Source organism: Adelges cooleyi, unplaced genomic scaffold (assembly GCF_023614345.1).
Source record: "Adelges cooleyi isolate 19-005CV unplaced genomic scaffold, UGA_ACOO_1.1 ACOO_flye_CR_arks_rails_tigmint_CR_PRNA_535, whole genome shotgun sequence".
NCBI lineage: Eukaryota > Metazoa > Arthropoda > Insecta > Hemiptera > Adelgidae > Adelges > Adelges cooleyi.
The window spans coordinates 19,026-36,670 of record NW_026096225.1 but is presented as its reverse complement, the minus strand read 5'-3'; the positions used below and the strand labels follow the sequence as shown (position 1 = coordinate 36,670).

The following is a 17,645-nucleotide window of genomic DNA, read 5'->3' as shown; positions in this document are numbered from 1 at the left end:
AACAACAACAGCAACAGCATACGGACGAGCACGTCAAGTCAGAGTTCTACGACGTCACTTTGGACTTGTCGCACGACGACATACAGCAGACCCTGTCGGCCAACATGCCACCCGTGTCGTGTGCCGGCGCCGATCAACTTTTACGGTAAAAAAATATATATAATCATCACTAAAATGCACTTCGTTGTGTATACTGTAGTAATGCAATATCGCCGATTCTGCGACAGACTCGACGACAACCGCAACAACAAGACGTCCGGTGACACGGGGGACGATGACGTGTTCGTTAGCCTGGACGCTTTCGACATGCTCACCGATCTCCAAGAACTCGACATGCTGGAAAACGCTGGCCAACAAGGCTCAGGTATGGCACGTGACCCGGTCGAGACGGTTAAATCTCAAAATCAACACGCATCTATTGGAGTACTATAGCTAATATATATGATATGTTTGTGCAGCCATAATGGTAACGGGCATGGACGAAAACCTGCAACATTCACACGGGCAAACCCAAATGGACGTGGACGTATTGCAGATTACCGATTACTGTCCAGAATGGGCGTTTCCCGAGGTAAGTCATCGAGTAACATATTTTGTCACACATTATTTAACCGTCCCGAAGTTGGTTTACAGAGCTGAGTGGGCTCAAACTAGTACAATGGTATATATAACTTTTTTTTTTTGCCGGATTTAGTAAAATTACATTTGTTTTAACTGGCCCTGTTTTTTTATTGTACGGCTTATAGACCGAAATGACTTACTTTTATAAATATTGTTTTTTTATTATTAAGAAGTTTGCACATACACAAAATGGATGAACTAAATTCTAAACACACGATATACGTAAAATTTGTATTACCTATTAACTAATTTATACACCTCTTACAATGTTGCTCACTTATGTTGTACTGAACTAGGCTAGATTCAATTTCAGTTAAATACTAAAGAATCCTTAAAGTTGTAAAGAGTTTAGATGATATCCCTAGAGATTTCTATGCAGGTATAGCAAACTCTTAAATGGTACTCTTCAAAGGTGAAAGGTCGTTCTACAGGTTTATCAATCCGGGAGTACAGAAAGTTGTCTTCTTATTTGCTTATAATTTAGTTTTTGGACTCTCTAGTTGGAACAAGGGCAAGAACTCCGAAATTAAAATACTTTAACGGGTATCATAGTTGATTCTGGTTGGTCGCTTGAGTTCCAAACGGAAGTCTCATTTGGAAAACCATTGGGGAAAATCCTCAGCGAACTTTCGGTTTTATTGAGGACATTCTCAATGGCTTATTATTACTGTTTATTATCAGGGAGGCGTTAAAGTGCTGATTACTGGACCGTGGTTTTCTTCTTCTTCGTACACCGTCATGTTCGACACGATCGCCGTCCCGAGCACTCTGGTCCAAGGAGGCGTTCTACGCTGCTATTGCCCGGGTGAGTAAGCAATTATTGTAAAATATGTAGATGATAAAGTAAATATTTTTATTCAGTGCAGCTCTGTCATCTGAAGCTTGAGCAAAAGCATGTTATTTAAATATCTAAATATTTATGTTGTGTGACATATTTTGTATGCAGCGCACGACATAGGTACGGTTACCTTGCAAGTAGTCATTGACGGCAGGCCCGTATCGACCACTGCCATGTTCGAGTACCGTCAACACGAGATTCCGCTTACCATATCCTCGTTGACAATGCCACACACGCCGTCACTACTCAAATTGTATTTACTGCAAAAGCTCGACACGCTCGAAGATTACTTACAGACCAACAGCCAGCACTCTGATCAGCTACTTGTACGTGTTGACCATATGGTTTAATTTTTGTACATATTTTATAAATATAACGTCATACTCGTAGTTATACATATTTTCCCGCATCCAGGACGCGCCTTCCATTTTCCTTAACAGTTCTACTCGATTCCCATTAGGTAACTACGTTTATAATGTCTATCATTCCTAAGATAGCAAGTTGAAAACACAATATTATTCTTAGTAGTCTCGTTGAAATTTTCTATACATATTGCTACTTCTTAGAAATACACGATGCTGACCTGCAGTGTTGGGAATTGATAAAATAATTATCTAGATAAAAAATATTTAATCGTCTTATTATCTTATCTAAATAAATAAAATAGTTATCTGAGACTATTTATCTAGATAGAATAGTATGTTGTAATATTTGTTGATTGTTATATGTTTTCTATGTTGTGTTTTGTAGTAGTTGTTAATTGTTATAAGTGATAACAACATCTTCGTTTTTTTTAACATTTAAATACTCCAAATTTGTTGAAATTTTTTTTTTTTTTATGTCATTTGACGTTATTATTTTTTAATATAATATGTTAGATAAGTAGAATAAATGAATAAAAATAAAAATAATAAAGAGAAAATACAGTTTAATAAATTACTTGTGATAAATAAATTCGATATATTAATATATTATTACATTCATTTTCCTCTTAAGATATTTTTTTTTACAGAGCGTAATGTGAATTCTATTAGTTAATATTTGTAAGTAGGGTATTATTTAAATTTTTTAAAAAAAAAAGATATATTTCTTTGTGGAGATACATTTTTCATTAATAATCTCATATTATCTTATCTAAATAATTTTTTAGTTATCTTTTCCCAACATTGCTGATCTGAACCATCGTTTAACCTCAGTTTATATACTTATTGATATTATTCAAATTATTTTTTGATCCGTATACATATAATCATATTTGCACTTTTTAATTATCTGTCAGATACAGAAAGACAGCGCAGTTATGTTGAGTATATCCAACTTTGAAAACTGGCTGGTCGACTACTGTGACCAAAAGAAACAGTTAACGTGGAAATCTGAATCGGAATGCAACATCAAACCACTGGAAACCGGGACGACGTTATTGCACATTGCCGCATTTTTGGGATACTCCAAGTAATATAAATAAATATTTTAAAAAAATAGAAAATTTTACTTGGAAATCTTAAAAGTTCCAAGAAATAGTACAGTTGCGTCTGAGTTAAATGCTGTTAATTTATTATTAATTGAGTTTAGGATGTCTTTTTAGATTTACATGTAAAAACCAATTATAGTAGTTTGATTTGAATGAGATGTGAATTGGTTCTGAAATATACATTTAATAGTTTCTCATAATAAAATGTATTTTGTCTAATCGTATAAACAATAGTAATTATTTATAATTGAGTAGGTATTAATAATTATTTTGGAAAATCTGACAAAATTAAATACCTAAAACAGAGGTACAACAAACATTTAATTTTTCGTTTTATTTAAATGTATCTTGTATGTATAAAAATAATTTCAACATACTCAAAGAGAGATTTTATAATAATTTATGTCTACCGGCTACTGTTAATCGCTGTGTAAACAACGGAAAATAATTGTTATAGACTTGTGTGTAAATTGCTTCAATGGAAACTAGAAAACGCATCGTTGTTTTTGGAATTAGAAGTAAATGTTTCAAAGCAAGACAGAGATGGATACACACCATTGGTAAACACAATAAATCATTTTATATCTTAAAAATACTTTCAAACTAATTTAGTTATGGCCCTGACTTAAAGATGTGGGCGTGCAAGAAAGGTCATAAGGACACGGCAGTTCTACTTTGCCAATGGTATCAGACGACCCATAGTGCTGATAACACATTTAACTTAGACTTCTGTCAAACAGACATTTTGGAATCCGTTCATCAATGTAAGAACGATTTGTTTATTTCAAATTTTAGTTATAAAACCTAGTTTTATTTAAGTAAAAAAATAGTTTTAACATTATCTTAGACCGTTTGTCTTATTGTTCGATCTTTAGTATTAATCATAAACGTCACATGAATAACAAAAAGTACCTACTGGTTTCGAAAATAATCTATTAATCTAGACAAGTCTCTATTTTATTATTAATTATCAGTAAATTATTATTAACAGATTTCAATGATTTCGATCAAAACGAGTATTACGCCAGCGAAAACTTGACCAATGAAAATATGTTTACAAACCCCAACGAAATACTTTGGTAAAATCCATTAGAATTTTACTTTGAACTCATCGTGTATGCATTTTTAAATATTCAAAAATTACTTTACAGTGACGTTAAAAAAGATATTAACACTCAACAATTTGACGGACACAATTCTCAAGCTGTTCAAATGGACAATTCGTTGACCAGAATATGTAAGCTGTTTATGTTATACGGTATATTTTTTAGTACTTGTCTAATTTTATCATTAAACAATTTTTTAGCTTCTGGAAACGAAAATAAACCTAGTGACAACAATATATTGAATCTTCAAAGCGTGCAATATGTCAAACGACCGATCCCAAATAGTTTTTCAGAGAATGATGAATGTTACAATCAGTTCTGCAAACCCATACAGTATTACCCTTCTGTTAACCAGTAAGTGTCGAATTAGTTGGGTCAGTTGAGTTAAGTATTCAGTACCCCCCACCAAAAAAAAAAAAAAAAAATAAGTTGAATAACGAATTCTATATTACAAACTGGAAAATACCTCAACATCGTAAAGCACCTGGTAAAATATTAACGCACATAGTTACCCACTAGAAACATATTTATGGGTCTCATACAATTTTGATTTCTAAGACTTTATTTTTTCAAATGTGTCTAACGTTTGAATACATTTGCGTGTTAGGTTCCAAAAAAGTTTTACACTGCCACTGCAATCTCCGAATTCGGACAGCGGGATTTCACTGGACCGATCTCCTGTGCTGAACAAGTCTAATTTTATTATTTGTAAGTATGCTGTGAAATAAGTGCTAACAAACAATCATTTATCATTATTATTTCTATCATGTCGATTCATTTACACAAACAATATGTTTATCAAATTGAAGTATAATTATAATTAATTTGTTTATTATTAATGTTTTATTCGTACACTATTATAATTTAGAACTTTTTATTACTTACAGTTTAAGTATGATTACTTTTAAACTATAGCCAATCGATATAATTATTGATATAAACGCACTACGGAATAAATTCGTACTACTTCATATTTTAAACTTTACATATATAGATAAGCCATTCGTAGAGTAATAATTGTTATATTTACGTTTTATTATAATTATTATTAATAGGTATTATACTTACTTAGAGTCATACATTGGTTATTATGATGAGTAGTTAAATTTTAATTAGTATACACTTTTGCGCATAAATGATTTGGATAAATTTAAAAATTAACTTTTTATATTAAAATATTTTGGCACATGGGATGACTCTCAAATACAGAGTTGGTAAATTAATAGTAAAATAATTACTTATTAACAATTAATTTTATATCACGAGTTAAGTATAAAATGCGCATTTTATAAAATGTTAAGTGTCCGATAGCTTTTCTTGATTAGCTTATTATGGTAGAATTTGATTGGCTGACCATTAGGCTTGGTGACCTCGCTGTCGGAGAAACCGGCGGCAGCTGTAGCAGCTGTAGCGGCAGAAGACAGTAGTAGTGATGGCGGTGGTAATGGTGTTGTTGTTAGCCCCACTGATGTTGTGAATCAGAATCAATCAAACCAGGACCCTGATGGCGCAAAAATCCACAAAGCCACTGACCACGAGGCCCAAAATCCCACAGGACACGGTATGAAAAACTACATTTTAGCAGTACCTACCAAAAGCTCAACAAAATCCCAAAACAGTCTTTTCGCTTTCTCGCTTACTCTCAGACACACAAACACACGTCTATACCATTAGTACAATAATATATATATACATATATATATATATATATATATATTATATATATATTTGGATGCTCATTTAAAATTACACAATTTGTATTATAGTATACGTTTTACTTTCACAAAACACACATAAAACGAACACACTATGTATAATGTTATTAGTTAACTAAAATAATAGTCGATTTTTATTATGTATACTACATACTTATGTACATCAATTTAAGGTAAGAACACATTTAAGTAAACAGATAACACAAATGTATAGATTAAATATAGATAAACGACCGAATTATATAATTTTTGTTTTAGGGGAACAAAATGTCTGTGTACTCACATTGGCTGAACAGTTCATAGCCGCTATGCCTGAACACATCAAGGTGAGCCTTTTTTCAAACTTTTTAAAGTCAAAAAAGTTGAGATAGTTCAGATAGTTAAATATAGAGTATTTAATAAGCAAGGCGTTTCTAAGAGAAATACAATAGGAACACCTGATCATTGTTAGAAACTAATTAACACCAGATATACCGGATGATTCATCACTCTATATAAATGTATATGTTAAATTATAACATTGATAGGTTTTGACGATTATGTTGTACATAGACAATCAGTAGTTTGTAGAGTTAATCAATAGTAGCCTATTCAAATAAGAAATACCCCAAAATTTCAAATCCCTAGCTTAATTATATAGCACTTTAAAATCACTTTCTTAATATTTCACGATATTGTTTTTATCATATTACAGTCCATTGAAACAGAAAAAATTGATAACTTATTACTTGCTAAAACATAATTTATCACAAAATACCACATAGATTTTTAAGTTTTGTAGAATTTTTTTTTTAAATTAAAAACAATTTTGTTTTTTGTGTATATTTTATGTTTGTCGACCACAATAAGCTTTTCCATTAAAGATTTTTTTCCGAAATCGTATTTCATAGAGAAATATGAAGAATAGCCGGCCTTGCTGTTGTTGGATGTGAGCTGGTTTTATTTGGATTTTATTATAAAGAAAATAATAAGCTGTTAGTAACAATTGTTTCAATTTGAAAATTTATTTTTCTACTTTTTTTCAATACACCTAGGGTTATCTACAGTCACATGGTGCATTTTTTATCTTTTTTCAAGTCTTTGACAATTATGGTCGGATAGCATAAGTTTCTCTTTATAAATTGTACGTAGTTTTGTGTGTTTTCGATGTCAGTAATGTTGTCTTTTGCTTGTTCTACGTTGCATTCCAAACTGTCCATGTGTTCTTTTAGCTTTGCTGACACCTACGTATTATTTGATGCAATTGCTGTTAATAACTTTACCTATTCGAGCAATAGTCATAAAAAAATAATTACCAATTCCAATTGTACGGTTTCCGAACAAGCATAAGCCTTGGTTTCGGATATCCTCTGTTGTAATTCCTTAATATCGCACAAATACTTGTCCATTTGTTTTTTCAATCCTTTGTTCATTACAGCAATTTTGGAACTTGATTCTTTTTTAATTCTCTCCAACTCGGACTTCAATTGATTTACGGCAATTTTGGTTTCGTAGCCACGTTTTTCGGTTTCGGCCAACTGTTTTTCCAATTTTTTTAACTCATTTCTGTTTAAAAATATTTGCTTATAAAATAATTGATATAACATGAAAACAACAATCTAACAACAGTGTTTATTATTTTAACGAGGTGAAAAAATATTATCTTAATTATTTGTCCATAAACTTGAGTCACGTTTACATAATGGTTACTTAATTCCTCAAGTATAAAATACTAAAGTACATTCTAAAGTATATATAATTTACTGAAAATGTGGACGGGTCGAAAACCATTTTTGAATAATTATTTTTAGAGTTACTAAAGTTTAAAATTTAGTACTGTTGAATAATTTGGTCAGATAAAAGTAATACTGCTATCTACTTTTCCTCCAATCCTAATTTTTAAACTTTTAAAATAACTGTTTAAAACTGGTTATAGACCAGTCAACAATTTTTGTGATTTATTTTTTTATACAAAAACTTAATCAAATATATAGATCACCATTTAAGTTGATAAACCTTGAAATTTTCCAAAAATAAAATAAACATTTGAATATTGTTTAATACTGAAAAAATAAAATAATCTAAAATGTCTCCAAAATCGTAATTTTTTTTTTTAAATTAGTGTCTCACGTTAAATGGAACACCCTGTTATTAGATTGTTCAGTTTTTTTTATTTAAACTCCTACATTTACTCCTATATTTTTTTTAATTATTTAATACCTATTCAACTCTTTAAATTTATACCACTCTTAAAAAACGCTTACTTCATTTCGGCATTTTTGGCTTCCATTGCCAAAACTTCGGGAGTCTTCAACTTATCCGTGTGCATGTTTTTCTTTTTGTCTCTCTGTATCACATACAAGAAAAAAAATGTATTACTGTCGTTTAGTTAACATTTACTGCAACGATACATACTATCTTTTTGAGTAGATCGTTCAAACATTCAATTTTTCTATCCGTTTCCTTTTTCAATTCTTTTTGCTCAAATAGTTGTTCTTTAGCGGCTTGGAAGGCAATAGGGAAATGTTTTATACTCTCTAAACGTTTATCAAAGTACTCCTAGCACAAAATGGTCACATGCAATTTTATATTTATTATTATTATTATTATAATTATTTTATGTTTACCCTAACACGATCAAATTGTTGTTCGTTTTCCACTTCCCGCTTGCATCTTTCTTGACACAGCTCGTTGGATTGAATTTTTTTCAATTCTTTTCTCTGTAGCATTTCCATATACTGGGAAATTGAGTTCGAATTAAAATTTATGTTTCGACTTTTGCACTCAATTAGTTTATGCGAGTATTTACTTTCTCGTTTTTAGCTTCCATTTCGCATTTTTGCATTTCGATAATCTTTTCCAATCCTTCCACGCGATTTTTAGCGTCTTTCAACTCATTATTATAAACGTGTATCATGCTACTAGGGTCTTCGGTCAACTTGGAAGGAACAAACGGTAATATTATTATTAACAACGATACCTCAGTAGTCTTTCATCAACACTATGCATAGATTATTGCAGGATGAATACTAGAATTGACCTCTTTGATCATTAATGTCCTACTAGTAGTTACTTCCGAGAAATGCATTATTGGTTCCCACTAAATACCATTTTATTGGGCCAAAATATAGTTCTCGACAAAGTCAATACGTTTTTAGTGAATTTAAATTTTCTAAAGAGTCACTTTCTGTTTCTATAATTATTTTCGACGAAGTATAATTATTTAATTTATAAGCGAATATTTAATTTGGCTAATACATATTTTTTCCTGTTTTTATGTTTGGTTATTAACTTCACTAAATAATTGTACACATCTAGAAAATTATGTTAGTGCTTGTGAAAGTATGCTAGTGTTTTGCAGATGTTGTACTTGTATTGTACTGTACCGTGTAAAACTTAATAGGTACTAATAAATTGCCGTTTACTTTTTTAAACGCAGTCAATTCCTTAGATTTTTCTGAAATTTCCGCTTTTGCATTAGATAGTTGTTTGTTGTTGAAGCTTAATTCATTTTTTGTATCGTCCAACATTACCCGGAACTTGGATATTTCTTCTAGCGTGGCGCTTTAAACAACATTAATACTACTTACATTACTATCTATAAGATATGTATAATTCTACGATTTGCGAAAAAAGTATCTCACTAGAAATTGTCTTGTAATTTCTGAGAAAATACATTGAGCTGTAGAATGTTGTCGGTTTTAACATGTACGTCATCATCTCCCGGGGGTTCCTGAAGGAATCACTAGTACAATTATTATTCTTTTACGGCGCAAATTGAGTTAAATAAAATGCAAAAACCATCTTCTTACGGGACAGTCGGCGGCTATCATTGCGTTTCTAGCCAGTTCTAGACGACAATGTTCCATCTGGAGTTTGTAAAATTCTTGTCTCAGTCGCTTTATCTCGTTGGTCATTATGTCAATTTTGGTTTCCTAGAGTGATACGTGTATATTATAATATAGTATTACCAATTAAGCATAGACTTATAGAAATCGACCAAAATTGATGTTCTATTCATGTTTAAAAGTATCAAATAATTTTAATATTGCTACTTAAATCAAATATCTTGTTATCAATCATTTGGTAAACTAAACTTAATCAATGTAAATATAATTATGTATCTCTCACGCGTTGATATACCAGCAAGCTGCTGTGGTTAAAGTATATCGACCGCGCAGTCCATTTGTATATGTATCTACTACTATAAGTCTTGTTTAGTTTAACGAAGTTGATTTACCATTTGTTTTTTCCCCGGGAATACCACTTCACCAGTTTTCATTTTGCTGAATGGCGTCTAGAGAATTCACACTTCTTAATTAATTTGGTACAATATTAATATCAATAATAATGGGTATGTGTTGTGTACATGCGGATATGCTACATACTCTGTTGCGTAACATCTTGGCCATCTTGAAACTCTTTCTATTCTGAAAAAATACATTTAAAACTAAGCAATCCATAGCAAGCAATGAAAAAAAAAATTATCAACTCGGACCGTACTTCTTCGTCTAACTTGCACCGAAGTTTGGAGTTATGCTTTTCTGCCACTTTCATTTTGATTTTTAATTCGCCTATAACGTTTTCGATAACTTCATTCGAAATTTCTTCTTTGTCCATACTATCTAAATGGCCTAAGGCGGCTAAATGTTCATATGCACTTTCACCAGTGTCGTCAAATTTGCCCTCTGTCGACGGTTGCCGAACGGCAATACACTAGTTCAAAAAAATCAAAAACTTTTGCGTTTGTTTTATTTTTATTAATGCTAAAATTAATTTTTATATAATTATTAAAAAACATTATTGCACCGGCAATGTTATTTATTTACTTCTCTCGTACTAGTACTAGTTTGTCCAGTCGTTTTGCATTTGAAGTCGTCCAAGTCTATTTTCAGTACCGAACCTAACTCGTTCAAGGCTACCGCAAGTTGTTTTTCAGCGTCTTTCAAATTGTTTTTCAGATTTTCCAGTTCGTCCGAGTTGTCCGCCGTACTCTCGGCCTAAGTACAAACATAGTACATCACAAACCTGTCAGCGGGTTACCATTGACATTTACTGACGTTTTGTATTTGTACAATAATTTTATTTAATGTTTTTATACGGGCCGTCAGCTCGGTGGCATTTTCAATAGTATTGGTTAATACTGTTTTGTCCGTCATGACGAATTAAAAAACATAAAAAAACAATGATCTCTTTTCACTTTTCTAATCTGCGACTGTTATACGATTTTAATTAACACATAATACACTAGTTCAACACAACACGGTTGTCTTGTAAACGAAATGTATTGTAGAAAATCGCTCGCCGGAGATTGTTGTCATTTCAGGTAGGACCTTCAAACATTTGTAAAAAATAAATACAGTGTTTTCCAAATTTCATGTAAAAGTGATTTTGTCTATGATATAATATTATTATGTCAGCTAATTGAGTTCACAATACAATTTTTATCATATTTAAAAAAAAAATTATATTTACAACAATTCAATTCACTATTAAGTCAGAATGGTGTAATGAAAATAATGTCTAGTCGATAACCAGTTTTGAATGAAATAAAATTATTAAACATTTAAATAAACCCTTAACCACAAAAATGATACTCTTTAGTATACACGTATTTTGGCAACAAGTTACCATCATCAGAGCACACAACAGACTGTGACCAATTATAGGTAAACTTTTCAGCGACGTCATACCGAAAAATAATTTTAATAAACCTCAAGTCGAAACTTAACAAGTTGTTCTTATTTATCAACATTTCTATTGCCTCTCTAATATTAAGTTCTTTCGAATTATTTACATTACATCAGATACAATATACAATTAAAATAAACCCACATATACCGCAGGTACCTACCATTTTTTAAACAAAAACGACATTTTTGAATATTTTTTTTCATTTTTTTGCAGAATGAAAATGAACACAGACAATTATCTGACACTTCAATAATAGAAATAATTGATGATCCACCATCGACAGCATCGCCTTGTTGCTTCGATCCCAACTCGGATATCAGTACAGAATTTAACGACAAACCATACCGGTAAAATATAAATGAAACATCAGAGTGCTTTACCCAACATTCAAAAATTTACTCCGGATCATATTTGTTTAACTTTAAACTTAAACTGATTTCTTTTCCACAGACATCACCGTGAAAGAGAAATAGAAACGCCAACGTCGAGCACAAATATTAGTTTAAGTCCGATGTCTAGTGCTTCCCAGTGTTCGCCTATCTCACCACCTCCTACTGCGGCGGATTTGAGCGAATTCCTTCATGCATCGGCCAACAACCAATACGTTGAAAAGAACTTTTCCAATCTCACACTGTCGGGTAAACATCAGCAATAACCTAACCGTATAACTGTAACTCAAAATATTAAATTTTTCACTTAAGGTTTAAGTAGGGTAAATGTAACGAAATGGTAAAAAAAATGTAAAAGGTTTTTTTTTTAAATACAACTTACTATAAAGAGTTTTATACTTTATTCGATTATTTTAATGATTTAACATCTTACGATAAAACATTTCTATGTATGGTTACTTTATTCTATTGCATTTGTATTTGCTCCATTTATTTACAATAAGCTTACTACAATGCTTCTTTTTCTTATTCTCGCGTTTAAACGTTCGTTTTTTATGGATTATTTTTAGACTACGAGCAACGAGAGTTATACGAAGCGGCTAAAACCATCCAAAAAGCGTACAGGACTTATAAGAAACGGGAAGAATACAAAGAAGTATCAGCCGCTTCAGTCATTCAAAACTATTATCGTCGTTATAAACAGGTAACTTAAAAACTAATAATTATAACAATATAGTACACAACATACATAGCATTAATTTGGCGTATCCAAAAACAATATTACACAAAAATATTGTTATGTTAATCAATAATTGCCAATTGAAATACTCTTAAATATTCTTCGTATTTGTGTTATTAGTTTGCATATTATAAACAAATAACAAAAGCCGTCGTTCTCATTCAAAACCAGTTCCGGTCGTACAAAAGACAAAAACGAATAAAAAAAGAAATATCACATTATACAAAAAGCTCATGTAGAAGTATAAAGTAAGTGTAAAATACAAACTAACAAGTTAAATAATTTATAAATACAGCTATGTATATTTTGTAAATTTAAAAATTATCTCTACTCTTTTACTTAATTAGTAGTATAGTACCAAGCTTACTATAATAAACTCTCTTAACTAGTATTAATAGTAATTGAAAACTCGTTAATTCAAATTGTATAGTTTTTAAAGCGCATTTAACTTAACTGTTTAGTTTTAATTGTTTCGGTTTTTATGTAATGTCAACCCGATGAGTTAATTTAAAATTTTAAAATATAATTTTTAAATTAATAATTTTATAAAAAAAGGTGTCGAACTATTTGTTTTTGTGATTTATAGATAACATTTTCTATTAAGCATAATATTCAATAGTATTTAATTATGTATTTACCCTAATTTTTTTTTATAAAATTATATTTATATAAATTTAATTAAACTGTTAAATAGGAGAAATCAAACGCAGAAACGTCAAAATCAAGCTGCCAAAAAAATCCAACACTTTATAAGACATAACAATGAGAGGTTTGTTCTCAATACATTTCCTAAATTAATTATTTACACACTTTACATACTATTTTTCTGTTAAAATTAAATTAGTTAATTTATGTTTTTTTTACAGTATGCCTCCTCCTGTAAATGTAAGTTAACATGTCAATGATAATTATTTAATTGATTTTATATTTTAAACGTTTATACTTAAATAGTAATAATAATGGACTTAAGTTAGTTGTGGTTTTATTATTTACCAATGTTATTGGATCCACAGCAAATTGAAATACTTCCCATGTAAACCTTAACTATTTATCGAGGTTTCCGAAAAATGTCCTAAGTAAAATTATTATTATATTAAATTATCAATAATAATTTTCATGTTTAAGTAAAAATTATTATTTTAATACAAGAAAATAATATAAGAAAATTATAAATACCTAAGTTATTACTCTAATATAAATTATCCAATTGTTTCTGATTTCAGTTTGCTGAACACACTTATGGTTACCACGAAAGAGATGATAATACTGATCATAGTCTGAAGTATAATATGCCGACCAAAGCCGCTCAATACTCATCGGCTAAGTCCACCATCTGACTTATTGCTTCGCTCTCCAGTTAATTCGAACTGTTTTCATATATTTTACAGTCGATGTAAATATTTTTGCATTTTAACAATTTTGCATTCCAACGTTTTAACAGGCTGTTACTAGTATCGAAAACACCAATTTAAAATGTAGTGTTTTTAAGTAACCTCAAAATCCGTGTGCGTCTCTATAATATTGATATTGATGACTTCTCATACATCATTGGTCGTTTAGAGAATTGACGTTATGGATTTTTTTTATTTAAACGCTTAAGCTTTTCATCTGTACATAAATAATATACTGTTTTGAACGCAGTGACATTTCCTCGAACTTCCTGATATAAATACTGATTGCGTTGCTAGATATTGCCAAAATGTATGCCCCCCAATTAATTTGTCTGTAATTTTGATTTTGCTAGGTATTTTCCCCTTAGTTTATAGTTATTAGGTATGATGTTGATAAATTTTGACTAATTCTATTTGCCAAATTATCTTAATGGACGAATTCTCAAGACAAATTTCGAAAGCCATCGTCTTGTCGCCTATACATTTCATTGACATGGTCTATGGTATATATAATTATAAACAATCCCGTTGCTTGGAAATAAAAAGTTAAACTCAACCATAAAATTATTTCAACTTCCTTCGCCAAAAAAAAACAGTGAAGTTATATACTAATAAAACATAGGTATTACACCAATATACAGTATAAAATAACGATTTTTTTTTTGGTATTGTAAAACGTGACCATATTATAAAGTCGACATAGTTAAAATAAATATACATTTTAAAATATTGATTTTTATTAGGCTTACAAGGTTACACGAAACGTGTACATCACAAACTTATTTTCAAGACTGTTAATTAGAAATGTTTTTTTTCAACAACATAATTTAATTGACAACAAGGCTTGAATAATTTTACATTTAAATGTCCGAAGTCAATGCTGGATTAAGAAAAAACGAAACTCTAAGTAAAAAGTAATTACTATGAAGTAAGCTAAAAATCAACCACATTGCCATTAACGATTTTTTGCTAAAATCCAGACACTAATTGTATAGTTTAAAATTGTTTTTATTTCCTTTTGGGAAATATATATAAAATATAATACAATATTTGTAATATTGTCAAAACAGATGATACATGATATTTTACTTTAGATAACCAAAGATATTAATAACACAAGCGGTTCAAAAAAGTTTTATACATTTAATATATTTCATTCGTAAATTATTTTCAAAATCGTTTACAAATTTTATCCTTATAATATTCTCAATCAAGCCTCGACAAAACATTTGCATTCCTTAACAATATTTCTATATTTTGAGTAACATTCAAAATATACTAACTGTAATGATTATGGTAATGAGTAATATATATATTATAAACGTTATGTGTTGTATAATATTTGTTGTGTTCATTTAAAAGTATTTATGTTAGCATTGTAAAACTACTTGAATATAAATTTAGAATGTTTAATTTTAAAAAAACTTACTTTAAATGTATCAATATAAATTAAACATGTTAACTTTAGTTGATGTAGTATGAAAAACTTCTTATTTGGATCTTTTTTTAAGTTGTATAGTTTTAATAAGTACATAGACAGCATAGCAATTTGTATTTACTAATTTTTTATAGTAGTTTAATCTTTAAATATATTGTTGGCCCGCTTATTGACCAGCGTTATTTACCAAGTATAAATCATCAAATATGATATCTACATAAAATAAACCATAAACAAAAAATAACAAAAATATTTACCGTCATCGTCGACTTGCCTCTTATGGCAAATAACCTGACCAAATTTTTAATATTTGAGCCATTTTAAAAATCCATCCAAAAAACCTTAACTATAATAAAATTTACTATACTAGGCGGTGGTACACTTTTTTGATGACCTAAACGATTTTTTTAATCCGGCCGTGACTGAAGTGCATAATTATAGTTAAGTATTATCAATTGAGATGGAAGTATACATTAATAATATTAGTATTCCAATACTTTTAAGCCACATATAGTTAAGCTATCATTTGAAAAGATAAATGGAACTTATTTAAGAAATGGTAAAATATTTATTTCGTGATCGGTAATTGAGTAAAGTCTGTGCCGATTTAATTGATTCATTACTTTTCGACTCTTGGACCATTTTATGTCATAAAATTGATTTATTCGATCGCTTGAGAGACTCGAGTAATTTCATTTCTTTAAACTTTATCTATTTCAATTCTCTGTACTTCTTTAGTATTTTATTTTTGGCATAGGTAAACCTTAGTTTTACAAATTCCAGATTCTGGTTCCTTGACGAAGACCTGCCAAATTTGTATACACAAATTTAAAAATATCATATTATAATAATGATTAAGCGTCTTTGAATGCATTACGATTTTTAAAATGTTGCTGTTAAAATTAAGCTGACTAAACATTGTTTTATATATATATATATATAGGTTTCAACTAATTTTTACCTACTTAAACAAACCATGTTTGTCTTTTAGCAAGACTCAACCGTAGTGAATTACTCAAAGATACTCAGTGGCTACACTAAAAACGTCGACAAAATATTATTTTTTATTTTTCAAAGTTTTACTGTAAAATATCCTTTAGGGGTTAATACAATATCGAAAAATGTCCAACAGTAGACAACAATAGTATTCTTTATAACTTATTATAGTTTTCCTTTTTTTCTTGAAATCATCTTTGAATCTATTCCATTGGCATACCTATTTTATTCATTTTATTTTAATATATTTTACCACATTGATTCGAATTTAAACGTAATTAATATTTTATTCGAACACGTACATTTTTGATAAAATAGTATTTTCGATTTTTTAAAGTTATTGTTTTGTAATTACGAAAAATCGTAGACATTTTTATTTATTAAACTATACAAACTATTTTGTTATACTTAAACTTTGTTTTGATTTTAAGTTCGTCGCTTGTATTTTTGTTTGTTTACCATTAGTAAAGTTGTACTTAGAATGCATCAGGTTTTTATTTTTTAGTAGACTTACAAACATTTGTACATTTAATACGTCCACATATTTATAAAATATAAATATATTTATGTATACGTATATACATGTTCAATCGTTAGATTTTCTATAGTACTGCTCAACTTTAGTCACAATAAGTTTTTTTTTATTATTATTATTAATAACTATAATGTTTATAAAAAATGTTTAAATAAGACTATCTAATAACTAACTTTATTATTATTGCTACATTTATTATTATATTTATTATGATTATATTATATTGTTTTTCTTCTATAGTATTAAATTCGAATTTAAGCATTTATTGTAAACTCATAGAGTATTGTATTGTATACTACTGGATCTATAAATTTACCATTTTATTTGGTTCATGTTGAAATAAAGTTTTTCTCTCATATACAGCTCATGCCTATTTTTTTGCTTTTAATTACACAGAACGATCTTGGAGTATAATACCTATAACATTCCGGTTTTGAAAAGCTATGGAACTTTTTTAATATTTTTATTTTACCAGTTAGATGTATAATAACTTTTAAATGACAAAATCCGAATATACAAGTTTTTTAAAAGCAGTTAAAAGTATTTCAATAAAAGTTTCATAAAACGGATAAATTTAACATTTTCAAAAAAAAGTAAAAAACCACCAAGTACTTTTTTGAGAACTTGTGTACAGAATATGGCTGTCTTTACAACATAGTAAATCTACAATGATATTGATAAATGATAAATGATAAATGGGTGTCTACAATGATATTGTGAGATGATCCTGTAC

At 29.5% G+C, this 17,645-nt stretch overlaps 2 protein-coding genes across 2 annotated transcripts; one reads left to right on the top strand and one right to left on the bottom strand.

Moving 5' to 3' along the window:
* The first annotated feature begins 8 nt into the window (after positions 1 to 8).
* On the top strand, positions 9 to 14,054 carry LOC126842516 (calmodulin-binding transcription activator 1-like). The gene is made up of 21 exons (XM_050579526.1): positions 9 to 145; positions 228 to 364; positions 459 to 571; positions 1,303 to 1,426; positions 1,568 to 1,785; positions 2,739 to 2,911; positions 3,388 to 3,490; positions 3,562 to 3,694; positions 3,922 to 4,009; positions 4,082 to 4,167; positions 4,237 to 4,390; positions 4,644 to 4,744; positions 5,397 to 5,597; positions 6,010 to 6,077; positions 11,638 to 11,771; positions 11,875 to 12,062; positions 12,383 to 12,516; positions 12,673 to 12,800; positions 13,247 to 13,321; positions 13,419 to 13,437; positions 13,776 to 14,054. The coding sequence occupies exons 1-21, from the start codon at positions 105 to 107 to the stop codon at positions 13,887 to 13,889; spliced, it is 2,532 nt and encodes an 843-aa protein (XP_050435483.1). The 5' UTR covers positions 9 to 104; the 3' UTR covers positions 13,890 to 14,054.
* Positions 7,281 to 10,955, bottom strand: LOC126842517 (uncharacterized). The gene is made up of 12 exons (XM_050579527.1): positions 10,791 to 10,955; positions 10,560 to 10,730; positions 10,234 to 10,446; positions 10,119 to 10,160; positions 9,971 to 10,027; positions 9,543 to 9,665; positions 9,375 to 9,463; positions 9,156 to 9,294; positions 8,540 to 8,668; positions 8,358 to 8,468; positions 7,995 to 8,289; positions 7,281 to 7,296 (listed from the first exon to the last, which is right to left on the bottom strand). The coding sequence occupies exons 1-11, from the start codon at positions 10,887 to 10,889 to the stop codon at positions 8,116 to 8,118; spliced, it is 1,347 nt and encodes a 448-aa protein (XP_050435484.1). The 5' UTR covers positions 10,890 to 10,955; the 3' UTR covers positions 7,281 to 7,296; positions 7,995 to 8,115.
* Positions 14,055 to 17,645: the final 3,591 nt, after the last annotated feature.